The 15132-nt window shown below is 30.0% G+C and overlaps 4 protein-coding genes across 4 annotated transcripts; all 4 read right to left on the bottom strand.

Annotated features, from left to right (window-relative positions):
• Window positions 1–275: 275 nt before the first annotated feature.
• Window positions 276–1911, bottom strand: LOC145746074 (ataxin-10-like). Its single transcript, XM_082564258.1, has 6 exons — window positions 1777–1911; window positions 1517–1590; window positions 1207–1303; window positions 698–838; window positions 511–591; window positions 276–399 (listed from the first exon to the last, which is right to left on the bottom strand). The coding sequence occupies exons 1-6, from the start codon at window positions 1863–1865 to the stop codon at window positions 294–296; spliced, it is 588 nt and encodes a 195-aa protein (XP_082420384.1). The 5' UTR covers window positions 1866–1911; the 3' UTR covers window positions 276–293.
• Window positions 1912–6283: 4372 nt separating this feature from the next.
• Window positions 6284–10498, bottom strand: LOC145745020 (uncharacterized). Its single transcript, XM_082563005.1, has 12 exons — window positions 10434–10498; window positions 10014–10107; window positions 9845–9904; window positions 9601–9717; window positions 9233–9402; window positions 8945–9028; window positions 8481–8596; window positions 8329–8390; window positions 7813–7931; window positions 7334–7433; window positions 7137–7269; window positions 6284–7000 (listed from the first exon to the last, which is right to left on the bottom strand). Exons 1-12 carry the CDS (start codon window positions 10446–10448, stop codon window positions 6349–6351), a joined length of 1722 nt encoding a protein of 573 aa, XP_082419131.1. The 5' UTR covers window positions 10449–10498; the 3' UTR covers window positions 6284–6348.
• Window positions 10499–10501: 3 nt separating this feature from the next.
• On the bottom strand, window positions 10502–11193 carry LOC145745021 (transcription elongation factor 1 homolog). The gene has a single exon (XM_082563006.1). The coding sequence runs from the start codon at window positions 11141–11143 to the stop codon at window positions 10892–10894; it is 252 nt and encodes an 83-aa protein (XP_082419132.1). The 5' UTR covers window positions 11144–11193; the 3' UTR covers window positions 10502–10891.
• Window positions 11194–11900: 707 nt separating this feature from the next.
• On the bottom strand, window positions 11901–14903 carry LOC145745465 (uncharacterized). The gene is made up of 8 exons (XM_082563552.1): window positions 14722–14903; window positions 14255–14377; window positions 13986–14117; window positions 13777–13917; window positions 13598–13707; window positions 13454–13535; window positions 13172–13331; window positions 11901–13088 (listed from the first exon to the last, which is right to left on the bottom strand). Exons 1-8 carry the CDS (start codon window positions 14837–14839, stop codon window positions 12227–12229), a joined length of 1728 nt encoding a protein of 575 aa, XP_082419678.1. The 5' UTR covers window positions 14840–14903; the 3' UTR covers window positions 11901–12226.
• Window positions 14904–15132: the final 229 nt, after the last annotated feature.

Genomic DNA, 15132 nt, shown 5'->3' with positions numbered 1-15132 from the left:
CTGTAAAAAAGTAAAACAAAATTGATATGTTTTTACTTACTTATTTTTATTTCTAATTAAATATTCCGTTATTACTAATAATAAGCTATTTTAAATTAACAGTTAAAAAATAAAAATTTAGTAAGTACATAATTAAATTAACTTTTAAATAAAAATTTAACCTGTTCATTAAATAATAATTTCATTTCTTTGCAATATTTAATAAAATAATCACAAATAAAAATCAAAATTTGATCAAAGGCAATATCTTGGTTTGATTGACAGCTCTCATTTGATTGACAGCCCTCATTTGATTAACAGCCCTCCCTTAATTGACAGCCCTCGTTTGATTGATAGGTCTTATTTGATTGACAGTTGACATTCTCCACCATATTAGTTAAAACATCCAATACATTGCATCTAAAAAAAAAAAATTTACCAGCCCAATTATGGTAATATTATGTAATGTTAAATAAATATTAAAAATCTATTTCTAACTTACTTAAAATACTAAATTAACAAAATTTTTACTTGCAATGTTCACTTTCTTGTTTAAATATTAAAGGAAGAAATCTGGGAGATTTTAGGAAATGTTCCTCAATGCAAAAGATCCTAAAAATTAGATTTAATTTAAAAAAAAAAAAAATTGTATTAATAAATACTAAATAAAGATAATTATTTTATAATGAAAATATAATTTAAAATATGTAAAACTAACCCCCAACATTGATCCGTTATTAAGTCAAGTTTTTCACAAATAATTTCAACCAAATCAAAATAATTTTGAGACTTTAAACAATTGTACATTAACATCGTACACAGAGTTGTTATTTTATTGTCATCGAGGATAAACAAAGACCTAAAAATATAACAAAAAAAAATTAGTTCATAAAATTATTTCTTTTTTGTATATTTGTATTCTCAAACGTCAAATGCGCGACTTAAACATAGAGTAACATTAGTTACTCCGACCCAGTCTCAAGTTGACTTTGGCAGTTTGGGATATTATAGATAATAATTGCCCGGTTATATATGCTGCTAATTAAGTGCTGGCTCAGCAGAAGTTTATACCGTTTATAGCGCCTTACTCAAGGGCGCTACAGTATGAAATCAGGGAGGATTGATCCCACAACCTCATATGTGGTGTAGCAAGTGTTCTTACCACCACACCAAGCTGCCGGTTTATATATAAAGTAATTTATAGCAAGAAAAAAATATTCAAATTACTTTAACAATGTAGATGATATTAAATCCCAAACTTTTTCTTGGTTTAGGGGATTTCCAGAAACAAAATTACAAAGAAACTGAATTCCACAATAAAAAGCTAAAAATAAATTTTATAAACTATTAAATTAACATAATCAAAACATAATTAATTTTTTTAACCCCAACAAATAATTAATATTTACCCACTAAAAAAAAATATATTATTGTAATTGAAAATTAACACTGAGTAATTACATTTGTTTTTTCACAAAAGGTGTTATAACATTATAGATATAGCCAAACCCAATCGTATATTAAACTAAATACCAACCAGTTTTATCCACAACTTCCTGGTTCAACAAATAATTTAAAACATCAACGGATAAGCTTGAAATTTCCAAATTTCTAAAAAAATAATTAAATTGTGTTAGTTTACTGTTGGTTTTTAACAAATACTTAAGAAAAATAAATAAATAAATATAAGTTTTTCCCGTCGCATTGTTGTTATATTATTTGTATATCATATTTATTATTTACTGCTATCAATGTGCGAAAAACCAAAATAAAATAAAAAATAAAATAATGACTTACAAAATGATATTTTGATTTCTTTTGCTGTTAACACAAGAATTTCTAAGTGCTCGAAAACATATTATTATTTTATATTTTTCAATATTCATAAAATCTTTTAATTTTGATTTAATTTGTTCAAAATCTTCGACAGAAATTTTGTTCCTTAAAATAATTTTAATATAAGAAAATATTAGTAATGCTTACCACAAATTACTAGAATTATATTTAATATAAATTGTTCTTATTTACAACCACCCTATAACCAGTCTTACTAAGTCTTTAGTTGTTTAACCAAAACCATTTATGCAATTCTTTAATCCGTTAACAGTTTATTAAAATTAAATAAACCTGAAATCTCCGTCCTTCAAAGATTCTGCAGCCGAATCAAGAAATTTCGTTGAAATTGACATTTTAAATAAATCGCTGGTATTAATTTTTGTTACATTTTTATCTTTTAAAGTAACTTAAAACAAATTATTAACGCATGATATAAATTAAAAAGTTATTCAAACTTCGTAAAAGTTATTAAACACGCACGTGCGTACCAATCGGGATTTCCCCTCATTTTTACATAGAGATCTTATAAATCAAATTATAATTTATCCTTCTATTTAAAAAAAAGTTTTTTTTAAAGTTAATTAAAAAACTAAAATAAATTTTGTAAACAACTTTCGCTATTTAATTTAATCGAAAACTTTAGAAATAATAATGCTGAATTTAGTTTTTAAAACAGTAATATTTAAGTGTAGGCCTAACGAGCCGTTTAAATTAAATACAGTAGTGACGTAAAAACACTTGGCGAAATTGTTAAAAGTTTTGTTATAAGCATAAATCGTTTAAACATAAAATAAAATTTGCATCTTTAAAAGTAAAATGGCACAAATAGGATGACTTTGTGCAGCAAACGATTGCGTGAGCCCAGTTAAATAGCCTATTGTTTACTTGTGTGTTTTTGCTAATTAGCTGTTTCCACAAACACGTAAAGGCTCAAACATAGTAAGGTCGAAGTACATTAAGGTACCTAAATAAATTGCTATTTCTAACGGTAATAGAAAAATTAAACTTTAAATTAATTCTTTGCTAATAGTTTCTCTTTTTGAAGTTGTTAAATTAAAACAAAAGGTTTAGAATTTATTGTTGTTTTAAGCTTAGTAAGAAAAAAAAATTAATAAAGTTTAGTAGAAAAAAAAATATATTTTAATAAAAGTTAAGATAATACAATAGCAAATTTAATTAATTTATATAGGAGGTATAGGAAACAGTTTATAATTTAAACAAACATCTGAACAACCAAACAACCAATATGGAAGAAGAGCAAGGTCAAGTTAATCAAACAAGTCCACAAATCGAACAAAACGCAAATCAAGTTACTCAAGAACAAAATATTAATCAACAAGTTGAACAAATTCAACCCGAAGATCAAGCAGAAGCGGAACCAGAACAAAATCCACAACTTACAGTTATCCTCGAGCAAAATATAAACCAACGAACAATAAATCAACACATACAACATATTCACCCCGAAGTACGAGTTGAACCTCAAGGTCCTGAGCGAGGTGAACCAGGGCAAGGTTTACCAGTTCAACCCATCCAAGAACAACAAGTTCCGATCAACAGATTAAATCTTAACCTCATATTTATGGAGTTTAAGTTTGAAGGGCGTGCAGCCGAGAACATGGCTTATATAACAACAGGAGCCGTTATAGGGGTAGCTGCAGCAGGAATCGGTGCATTTGCTTACACTTTGTATAAAAGTGATAACAAGGAAAAGTTCTGCACAGATATGTTCAGTATTGTTCTTAAGGCTGCCAGCGGGGCTGCTTTTATTAACCGAGTGGAACCAGGATGTCTTTCCCTCAACATTACAGTGAAGGATCGAAAAACAATGAACCTTATTTTAACTGACTGTATTTCGCAAAATATGTTAAACAGATTGAACGAGCATGTGGCCGATTTTCCCGAAGATTTTGGCAAGTTTGACGATGTTTATCTTAAAGGTGTTGAGGATATGGAGGCAGAGGAAACCTACGAACAAATGAAGTTGGAAGCTGATGAAAGATTAACTAGGATGTTGGCACAGGTAAAAATGACTGCCTAAAATTTACAAGTGATCGTTTTAAGAAGTTGAATATTTTAAATGATAATAAAACGTAAACATCCGTAAAAAAATAAATAAATTGTGGTATTGCAACAAATTTTTAACGTTTTTAACCCTATTTTTGTGTTTGTTACAGAAAAATGAAAATAAAGTTAATGATGGTAAGTTTAACTTAAAAAATAACTGTGGATTAACGTAAAATTATAAAATTTTGTTAAAAAAGGTTTTCTCATATTAACATTTATTTTAAAAAAGTTTATTAAAAAAAAACAAGATTACCAACAATTTGCGAAAAAGGAAAATCAATCAAGTAATTCAAGTGGAACTGGAAGTATGTTGAGTGGGCAACCAAGTTTTTCTGATAAATCAAGCACATCTGGTCACATAACCCAATCACACCAAAAAGGTAAACAATCTGCAAATAATTGTAACGGCAATTTATTGCAATTACTTAACGTTTTCTTGTTTAGTCGGAGAACGTATTCATCAAGTTGTGGACTTACAGTCTTTAATTCATTTAACAGGTAAAACAACTGTACTAATTTTAATTGTTTTAATTATTAAAATAATAATTGCAAAAAACCCTAAAATCCCCTAGATTTTCATTTAGGTTAATTAGGGTGTTTGTGCTGTTCTTTCCAAGCGCTTTTTTTAAATCTGATAAAGTTAAACGCGACCACTGTTTTTAATAATGGTATTAACGTCGGTAAAGGTTATTTAAAAAATTCGAATCACATTTTGCAATCGTTACACACACAAATAAGTTTTAAATTTCATAAACAAAAATTAATGTTTAATATAACGATTAAATAAAATTTATTTCTATTTATTGAAAATCTATCGCCCAAATTTCTAAAAGGCAAAATTTTTACAGAAAAGTCAGTAAACCACTGGACCAAAGGTGACTACGACAAGTCATTTTTGGAGCTAAAAACCCTGCACGAATTCGGAGCAAACATCAATTACATTCCTAAACTCACCATGCTCTATGTCTCAAGTTTAATGACAGACAGATTTGATACCGCTATGGAAATCATCACCGAAATGACGTCACTGATCCAAAACTATACTTCATGGGACTCAAGTAAGTTAGCCTCTTTCACTGAAACTTTTCGTTATCAAAAAAAGAAATATCTAGAAAGGATTTTGTTTTTTGGTGTATCAGCAAATACTTTAATGCATGAAGGTCGTAGTTCGTACGATACTGGTCAAATTTTAAGTCGATGTTTAAAAGGAATAAGTGTGTGTGTTGATAAACTAAATAAAAGAAAAAACAAAAGAAACATTGTCGAAGGTCACGTGGCTCCACTCATTCAGAGAATAAAAACTTTAGTTATTAACAACAAACATCTTGACGTCATCAACAAAGCTGAGTGTTTACAAGGAATCAGTGATTGGCAAAGTTAATCAGCAATCGACGATGCGTTACAAACACTTGAAACTGGATTAAATTTAATGGAGAGCAAGTACGGGCCCAATGCAAATAAATACCAAGTTTATGGGCATCTTCTATTTAAGGTTGGCGATTACCATAAAAGTAGATCACAATACTCGGAAGCAACAGAAAATTATGATCTAGCAATCCAAGCTTACAAAAAAGCTGAGGATATAACCTATGAATGGAGAGAAAAATGGATTAAAAAATGTAACTTGCAAAGTTACGTGGTAACTGGAGTTTTCCCCACCTTATCTTAAATTTAAAAGAAAGCCAACATCCAACAGCTGCAAATATGGATTATAAATAAACGCAAACATTTAATCACTTGTTTATCAATTTTAATAATTAACACAAATGATTACATGGAGAATTGTTTGCTTAACTTGAAAGATATCGCGTTGGTTCGCACGCTGTTTGACATAGCAATCTTTTATGCAAAATTTTGTTATTTTCTGCAATTAAAGTTTGCTCTGCGCCCTGTTTGTTGTATAAATTAACCTTCAAAAATGTTAAGTGCCATCGCTTTATGTTTACTCTTAAATATTAACTTCGTTTTACCATTACAACGCAAAACCAAATATCTCAAGCAAAATTAACGCTTTATTTTACTGAGTTTTACAGTATTTCTTTACGCTTACTGCATAAAAATTTATAACTAATTTAATATTTTATATACATTTTTATGTGCCGCAAAAACATCTTAATTTTGTGACTAAATAAAATAAACTGCCTTGAACGTTTTCATATTTTTTACCCTTCCTTAACTTGTGACGTTTTAAACTTTTAAATTAAAATTGTTTCAATATCCTATACATTCGCTTTACGTTAATATTTTATGTTAACAAAAAAACTTTTAAAAGTTTATTATAAACTCCCATTGTAAATCGTGTGCACGACCCTAGCTGTTTGTAAGGTAGTTAAGTCGATAAAATGTAGAAGTAAAAAAAAAGCTTTAAACAAAAATTAAACAAAAGGGTTGATATAAAATCTATATTTATTAAAAACAAAAGAAAATTCATTAAAGTAATACGTCATAATAAAAGTAACGTCACATTTATGACGTCATTTCTTTCATGCTGTCCTGCAATTTTCTAATGTCAGCATCCAAGTTGGCTAAACCCAAACTAAAATTGTTTTCGTCTTGTGACGTCATAGATAACATCGACGACGAAACAGAACCGTTAGTGACGTAACAAGAAGATTCGGTGGCAGAAGATAGGGTAGGGGGGTAATTTGTGGGGGTTAAATCCCGAGAATTTTGTTGGGGTTTGTTAGGGGGTAAAATTAAATAATTTTCATTTTGTCGGGGTGATAGTTTTATTGGGTTAAATGTAAAAGAATTTGGGTGAAAACCAGGTACTTGGGGGTCAGGGTGGTTTAAAGATGGGTGACCCATAGGGGGCTGAAACTCATTGAACTTTGAACCCAAATTGTTTTGATTTAAATTTGGATAATCGTGATTTAAAACTTTAAATTTTGGATGGGTAAAGTCTGAGGAATTCTGGTTAAAAAGCTCAGAGTTTGAGGGTTTTGGGTTAAGTTGAGTTTTAAAGTTGTTGGATTGGTTGAGTTTGAGTTGGGATGGGGCGGAAAGAAGGGAACCGAGTTGTTGGAGGACAAAATTCGACATCTTTTCCCCTCCTTGGTTCGGCTGCGATTTCTTGTTTAAATCTTGTAATAATCTGGAAACACTGCTTTGTAGACCTCTGATGAGAACAAAAATAAATTGCTTTAAACAACCTCAAAAAAAATATCAAAAATGTGTAAACACTTAGTAAAATAAAGTCAACATTGTTAAGGGTTAGTTAATTAACTTTAATTAAAAGAAACCTAATTAGAAACCTGTTAAGTTGATTAATTCGATTTATTTCTTCATCTTTCGTTTGTAATTCATCTACGAGTTTTAGGTTTTCGTTGTTTGTTTCGTTCAAACTTTGTCTCAAAATTTCAACTTTACTTAGTGCATTACCGACATCTAGTGGTGAAAAATATTATGTTTATCCTCAATATATTGTAATAACAAAAGATTTAAAGCAAACCTTGTTTAATTTGTTCAGTTTCATTTGTGAAAAGTTTTCCACTCTTTTTTAATTCCTCATTTTTTGTCGAAATTTCTTTTTGCAATTTTTCGTTTTGTTCCTGAAATAAAACAAAACCAAAAATAAATAATTAAGTTAATAAATTAATATCATATAAATATATATTTTTTTTGAATTAATCTTTATTCTTGATATGGAAAGGTAAATGCGCAACTTAAACATAGAGTAACATCAGTTACCCCAACCCAGTCTTAAGTTAACTTTGGTAGTTTGGGATATTATAGATTATAATTGCCCGATAATTATGCTGCTGATAAGTGCTGGCAAAGCAGGAGTTCATACCGTTTATAACACCTTACACAAGGGCTCTACAGCATGAGAGCAGTGGGGATCAAACCCAGGACCAAATGTAGTTTAGGAAGTGTTCTAACCACTACACCATGCTGCCGGTACTTAGGTGATCTTTTGTTTCAACCTACCATTAGTAAACTGTTGGCATCTGATATTTCTTGTTGAACATTGATCGTTTGTTCCAAAGCTTTCGACAAATCTGAAACTTTCTTTTGCAGACTTGCATTCGTACATTGTAGTGATGCCACTAATATAAAGGGTTAGTTAATATAAAGTGGTTATGATGTAAGAGATATTTTAAATTTATACAATATTATGTTATTAAAGTTTTTCTTTTTTTGTATATATATGTTTAAATTATTCTCGGTGTGGAAAGGTTGACTTCACAACCTAAACACAGAGTAATATTTGTTACCCAGACCAAGTCTTGAGTTGCCTGCGGCAGTTGTGGATATTATAGATTATAATTACCTAGTAATTATGCTGCTGATTAAGTGCTGGCTCAGCAGGAATTTATACCGCTTATAGCTCCTTACTTAAGGGCGCTACAGCATGTGAGTAGTGAGGTTTGAACCTATGACCTCATGTAGTGTAGTAAGTGTTTTGACCACTACAGCATGCTGCTGATAAATAAAAATAATCACCTTCTAGATTGATGGTATCGTTAATTTTCACTTTACTTTCATTCTTGAACGCTCGAAGTTGTCTAAAAAGAACAAAGTTATTGTAAAATCCAACTAAAAAAAATCACCTTTACTTTCTATCTAAATATACTGAATTTAAAGTTTTAATTAACCTTTGTAAAGCTACATTTTCTTTTTGTAGAGTTTCCAGTTTATCCTCGATATTCTGATCTGGTGTGGGTGTTAAAGTTCGCTCCTCGCTCTTGTTTGAAATATTTTGATCCCCAGACTAAATTTAAGTTGGTTTAGAAATAAAATGTAAGCGGTTAAGTTTATAATACTAAGTATTTTTTGTATATATCTTTATCCTCGATGTGGGAAAGTCGAATGCGCGACTTAAACTTAAAGTAACATCAGTTACTCCAACCCAGTCTCGAGTTGCCTGTGGCAGTTTGGGATATTATTGATTATAATTGCCTGATAATTATGTTGCTGATTAAGTGATGGCTTAGCAGGAGTTTAACCGTTTATAGCGCCTTACTCAACCATTTATAGCGCCGTAGCAAGTGTTCTTACCACCACACCATTTTACATTGCGATATGATATTTTATCAACAAGTAAATATTTATAAGTAACCTGAAGAGAGGTGGAAAGAATTTTAGGTTGTGAAGTGTTGTACAAATGCAGCAATTCAATCAAACTACATTGAGATGAGGAAATCTATAAAATACAACAGAAACATTGAAATTACAATCTTTGGTATAAGATCATAGAGCAACTAGAGACAGGGTTAGATTATATAATTTATACTTTTAGATTAAGTTATGAAGTTGACCATCCCCCAAAAAAAGAGTTTTGTAGTTAAAAACATATATGCTAAAAAAACATGACATAATAAATTTAGAGTAAAATTTTAGAACTTACAGAAGGTGGATTGGAATTTGACCTTGCTGGGGGTCGTTCTAGTTCATTAATTTCATCCTCTAATACCTTAGGGGTTTTCCCAGATCGAGGGGTCACTAATTTCTCTTTCTTGATGGGGGTAACAAGAGGGGTGGATGAGGGAATTGCTTTGTCAAATGTTGTGGTTTTCACTAAAATAAATTTAAATTTAATTAATTAAAATTTTTAATTAAACAAACAAAATACAATTAAGAATTTGTACTTTGGGTAACTCATGCTTTGCAAAGATAACATTTTTTTAAAAATAATTTTTGTTACTAAAATGAGTAATTGCTTTAATAGTATTAGTACATTCCCTATATAAAAAAAGAAAAAACTATCTTAAATACCAGGTTGAACATTTCTACCACTTGGGGCACTCTTGCGCTCAATCTTATTTGGTTTTGATCGTGAAGTTGCAACTTTTTTGGAAATCACTTTCTTTTTAAAACCTACTGGTTTAGAAACTAAAAAAGAATAAAAAAATTACCAATATGTTAAAATTAGCAAAAAAGGCCAAAGTTTATTTTTACGAATTAAAACCAAGTTTTTAGTTTAATTACACACACATTGTTAATTAAAACAATTAATCACCTTTGGTCTGTAGTTTTGGCTTTTGCATTCTTCTAACAGTGCTAACTGGAACTTTGTAAACTAAAAAAAAAAATTATAAAACAAAATTGTTATTAACAAAATCCACAATTCCTTTGTCAATAATGTATTTTTAACACAATATTAAACTTAATTAAATTAAAGATTTTACCTTCATTAGTATTGTTATTGTTGTTGTTGGGTTGATCTAGAATATTTTGCAACAACATCGTACAACGATCCAATCCGTTTGATATACTTTCAACCTTATAACAACAATTATGTTTAAAACAATAAACTAGCAAGCATAATTCGGTGAAACATCTTAAGTAAAGTTTAAGCAACTAGAAACAAATATAGACATTGTGTTATTTATAGTATAACAAACAATACAACTAAAGGTTAATAACACAACCCATTACTTAAAGCTGTAATTTGTTACAAGAAACAAAAACTAATTTAAAACTGTTACTTAATCTTATAGCCTATAATAGATAGTGTTGTGAATTAATTTACTGTTACTATGACAGTATTAAGTTACAAAATAATAGTATCATATCAATAATAACTTAAAAGAAAAGAACAAACTTACCTCACTATTTGACATTAATAAAGATTTTAAAACTAATTTTTTTAACAGAATTCTTAAAATAAAATCAATCTAAGAAAACAAAAACAAGGCAGTTAAAAAAACGCACGAATATTGCCTCAAAAATCAATAATTTAAAAAGAGGTTTCACCAATTATTAAGCAACAAAAATTTCTTTTTTTAATTGGTTAAAAATAGTTTAATAGGGTGAACTTGAAACGAGGATAAAGTGAAAAAAGGTTGAACAAATTTAACAAAATTATTTATCTATTACCAGCACCATTTAAAAACTAAAATGATTACAAAATTAGAAAAATTTAAGTTTTTTAAAACCTTTCTACTGAAATAAAACACAATTTGCAATAACTTATTAAATTGGAAATAAATCCAAATTGCAAAAAACATTGTTCTTTGACAAAACAAAACTAAATTTCTTTCAAAAATTTAAATAAATAGAATGTTCACTGATTGGCTGATTCACAGGCATCTATCCAATCACTGTACACGTCAATTGGCTCAGATAAATAATTAATCGTTGTTTGATATTCTTCCATGCACACTGTGCACGACACCACACCGGTGTTACAAGCCCTGTTCATTTTAACTTCGCACGATTTCTCGTGATTACAGAAAGGGCATGCAAACTGAGTTTCAAGAGTTTCCGTTAATTTCTTTTTTGGAGGAGCTTTACGCTTGGATCGACGACGTCCCATTTTATTATCCTCAAAATAAACTTAACTTTTGCTTTTTTTTATTTATATATTTTTTCTAAAAAAAGATCGAAAAGTAGTTGTTATTTATTATACACTCGTTCAACGTTTTTCCTATGTTACCATTTCTATAACATTGTACAGATTGCTTAATACAATGGGATTATTACTAAATGGTTTTGAAAACCGGCAGCGTCGTGTAGTGGTAAGAACACTTGCTACACCACACATGAAGTTGTGGGTTCAATCCCCACTGTTCTCATGCTGTAGCACCCTTGAGTAAGGTGCTATAAACGGTATGAACTCCTGCTGAGCCAGCACCTATCAGCAGTTTAATTATCTGGCAATTATAATCTATAATATCCCAAACTTCCACAGGCAACTCGAAACTGGGTCAGAGTAACTGATGTTACTCTATGTTTAAGTTGCGCATTCGACTTTCCCACATCGAGGATAAATTTATAAACAAAAAAAAAAGAAAAAAGTTTGAATCGTCTGTCATTTTTAAGTACTGACTGACTGACAGATGTTTATTTTACAGTTTTGGGAATTAACATATCATTAACGTTCTGTTGAAACAACTCTTTATTGTTAAGCAATAATTTATATTAACTAGCTTGCTTTATTTTACATCCTAACACCTTTAACTTTTCAAAATGTATCGTAAAAAAGATTTCAAAATACGTTGGAAAATCGTTCAATTTTAAACGTGTGTTGTTTACAAAACTAAGCTGTGTTGCCAAATAATTTTATCAAATTTATGTCAATATTTATTTTAACAGTTTCAAGCTATTTATTTGCAATAAAAGCAACAGTACAACCTAAGAAAAATAACAAAAAAATCAAACAAAAAAACATAAAAAACAGCACTATTTTGCTAGCCCTCTTCTATTAGTAATAAAATTAATTTTAATTTCATAGATTACCAATTTAAAAAACACAATAAACTTACAAAAACCTACCTAAAATAAGTTTTAGCTCTTAATTTTAATTAAATTATGTTTTAAAAGTATAAAAAATCAAGTTTAAAACTTTAAAGCATTTGTGGAAGAATTAAGCGCTCGCAAAGCAGCGATCATTTTCCGCTCAATTTCTTTTTTTCTTTATTTCACGCTCTAACAGTTCTTTTAACTCCTCTTCGTCGCCTTTTTCTTTTACACCAAAATCTTTCCCATCCAAATCTTTTTTCTCATACTCCGATAAGAGCCCAAACAATTCCAGTTCTTCGTTGCTTAATCGCGGTGTATCTATAGCGTCATTGTTCGCTATTCTGACGTCACCAAGAAGATCAGTTAAATCGCCCTCGATATCGGGAGAAGTAGAATTTGTTTTGTTTTTTAGCTCAGTGATGACGTCACGTATGACGTTGACCAAATCATCTGACGTCGTGGTTAATGACGCCACAGAACTGTCTAAAAATGACGTAGTTTCTGTCGTAGTCGTGGTTAATTCCGTCACCGTAATTGTTGGTGACGTAACGGACGAGCTTTGTTGAGCTGATGACGTCACAATAGAAGTCGTGGTTTGGACATCGCGGAATAGATCCAAAAAGTTCAAGATTTCGTCTCGATATTTAGATTCCGGGTTTTTAAATTCCTTTAAAACAATTTCGATCGCTTCGGTTACATTCACATCGGTTGAAACGTCAATCACGGGAAAGTATTGGGCCACCGTTTGAATCGATGTCAAACAGAACTCGTTCCATTCTAATTGTTCTTGGAGTGAGAGTTGTGACAGCTCAACCCCAGTTTCACCAACAACTGCCACGTGACTTGGTAACAGTGACGTCATGTTGCTTAGCGACATCGGAGTTTTAAACAATTCTTGAGATTTGATTGGGTGACCGATAAACAATTCTATCTCTTGTGATGTCATAACTGCATCTTTGTTTTTGTCCGCCAAAGTGAAAATAAAACTTGGAGCTATGCCAACGTCTTTGCCCAATATTCTAGAAAAAATAAGCATTGTTACGTCATCAGTATACGTAAACCTATTTTCAAGTTGAATTTGATAAATTTTGCCAAACTTTACCTCTCAGTGACATCATTATATTTCGAAACACATTCTTTGTTAAGTTGAAATGACGTCATAGTTTTGTTTCTGACGTCATTGAGCATCAAACATGTATTCATCCGCCGTTTCAGTTGAGAAAGTGACGTCATATTCAACCAAGCGCGCTCGCTAGAATCATCTAAAAATAAATTAAGATTGAAAAGTTTATGCAGCTAGACAAATGTTATCGTTTAGGTTAAAAAGTCGCCCTTTTCACATAGAGGATAAATAAATAAAAAAGAAAAACATGTATATAGTTACCGAATAGGATTTGACGAACAACATTATAAAACTCTCCCATTGTATCATTTCCCGCCAAATCTGTTTCTATGACGTCACAAATCTGCAATAAAAATATGAATTTAGAGTCAAGGTACTTTTTTTCTTATATTTATTTTAGCTAACCTTATATTGTTCACACAAATCTTTGCTTAATTCTGATTGGTTAAGATTATTCAATGAGGCGTGAACTGCCCTCCAGATGTTTAAAATCAATTTCTGCGAATCTGGTTCTCCTGGAAAAAATGTTTAATTTAATATTTAAAAAAAATTTAAAACACGATATTTATAATTTCAAAACTTACCCATTAATTCAAGCTGTTTCTCCTTGAGGTTATTCGAGCATGAAATAAGTTGTTTGAATGACGTAATCATGTCTGGAATTCTAGAATTAAAATAAGAGCAAACTCCAGCAGCAACATCGACCCAAGAAGATGAAGGAATTCCTAAAACAAAATTAAAAAGTTGAAATAATGTTAATTTATGACGTCATAAAATGATTGACTTAATTTACCTTCTACATGACCTAGCGTTCGACTAATCAGTTGAACAAATTGATCAAAGTTGATCTCTCTGTCGCCACCTCCCGCCTGGTTGATCCAACTTTGTGCCTCGTGCAGCAACTCTTTCATGTCATTTGTGCTTGCTAAAGAAACCAATGACGTCATAAATAATAAAGTGACGTCACAATTAATATTTATGTAGCTTATAGAATAGTGTTGATAAAACTGTAATAATACGTCAAATACAAATAAAACTATAGCAATCATTACGTCACAATACCCATGTTTTCAGTTTCCAGTTTAACGACGACTTCTGATGCACCTATGACGTCATTATTATTGACGTCAAAACTTTTAAAGAGTAGTCTCCAAACAGCAGACGCAGCAGGATAACTTTCAGAAACTAAAAATTAAAAAATTTAAAAAAATTGCAAAAATTAATTGTTAATTATATATCTTATACGTCATTAAAAAACTTATTTTACGTCATAAAGGGAAGAATAAGATAAAGACAAATGTAAACGCTTCGTAGTCTAACCATTAGTGATTTAATACCAATTGTAAACGTTAATAGCTTTCAACATGTACTTATATACAGATAATATTACGGTAATTATGGGATTAGGTTTCTATGTGAAAGTGGGAAAAATTATTATAAACAATAATAAATATTTAAACAAAATATTTGCCTAAAAGTTTAAGTAATAGAATATTGAAATGTTGTTAAATTTAATTTTTGATACATGCCAATTAAGTTTCCAACTGTTTCTTCATAATTTCTTTTACAATTTTTAAAATCTTTAGAAATAGCGACTGAGCTGACGATCTTTACCAATACAAAACTTAAAAATAATCTTTTTAACATTTTTATTAGTTTCTGAATGATGATTAAACTTGTTACATTAACTTTAAATCACTTGCACTTTACATTCGAGTTCTACTGATTTGCACACTTAATTGTGACGTCATTATAAACGCCCCAAGCTATTCTAGAACGCGATTGAAAAAAAAGATTTTACCACAACGGTGAAAAATGCTAAAGTTATTTAAAATAATAAAACAAATAAAATTATTAAAATATTTATTAAAAGTTTACAAATAATAATTTTTAATTTTGTTTGATTAAAAAAAAAATTTAAATTGCTGATAATTAAGCTA

Source organism: Corella eumyota, chromosome 3 (assembly GCF_963082875.1).
Source record: "Corella eumyota chromosome 3, kaCorEumy4.1, whole genome shotgun sequence".
Classification (NCBI taxonomy): Eukaryota; Metazoa; Chordata; class Ascidiacea; order Phlebobranchia; family Corellidae; genus Corella; species Corella eumyota.
Note: the sequence above shows the minus strand (reverse complement) of the source record. Positions and strands in the feature narration are given on the sequence as shown.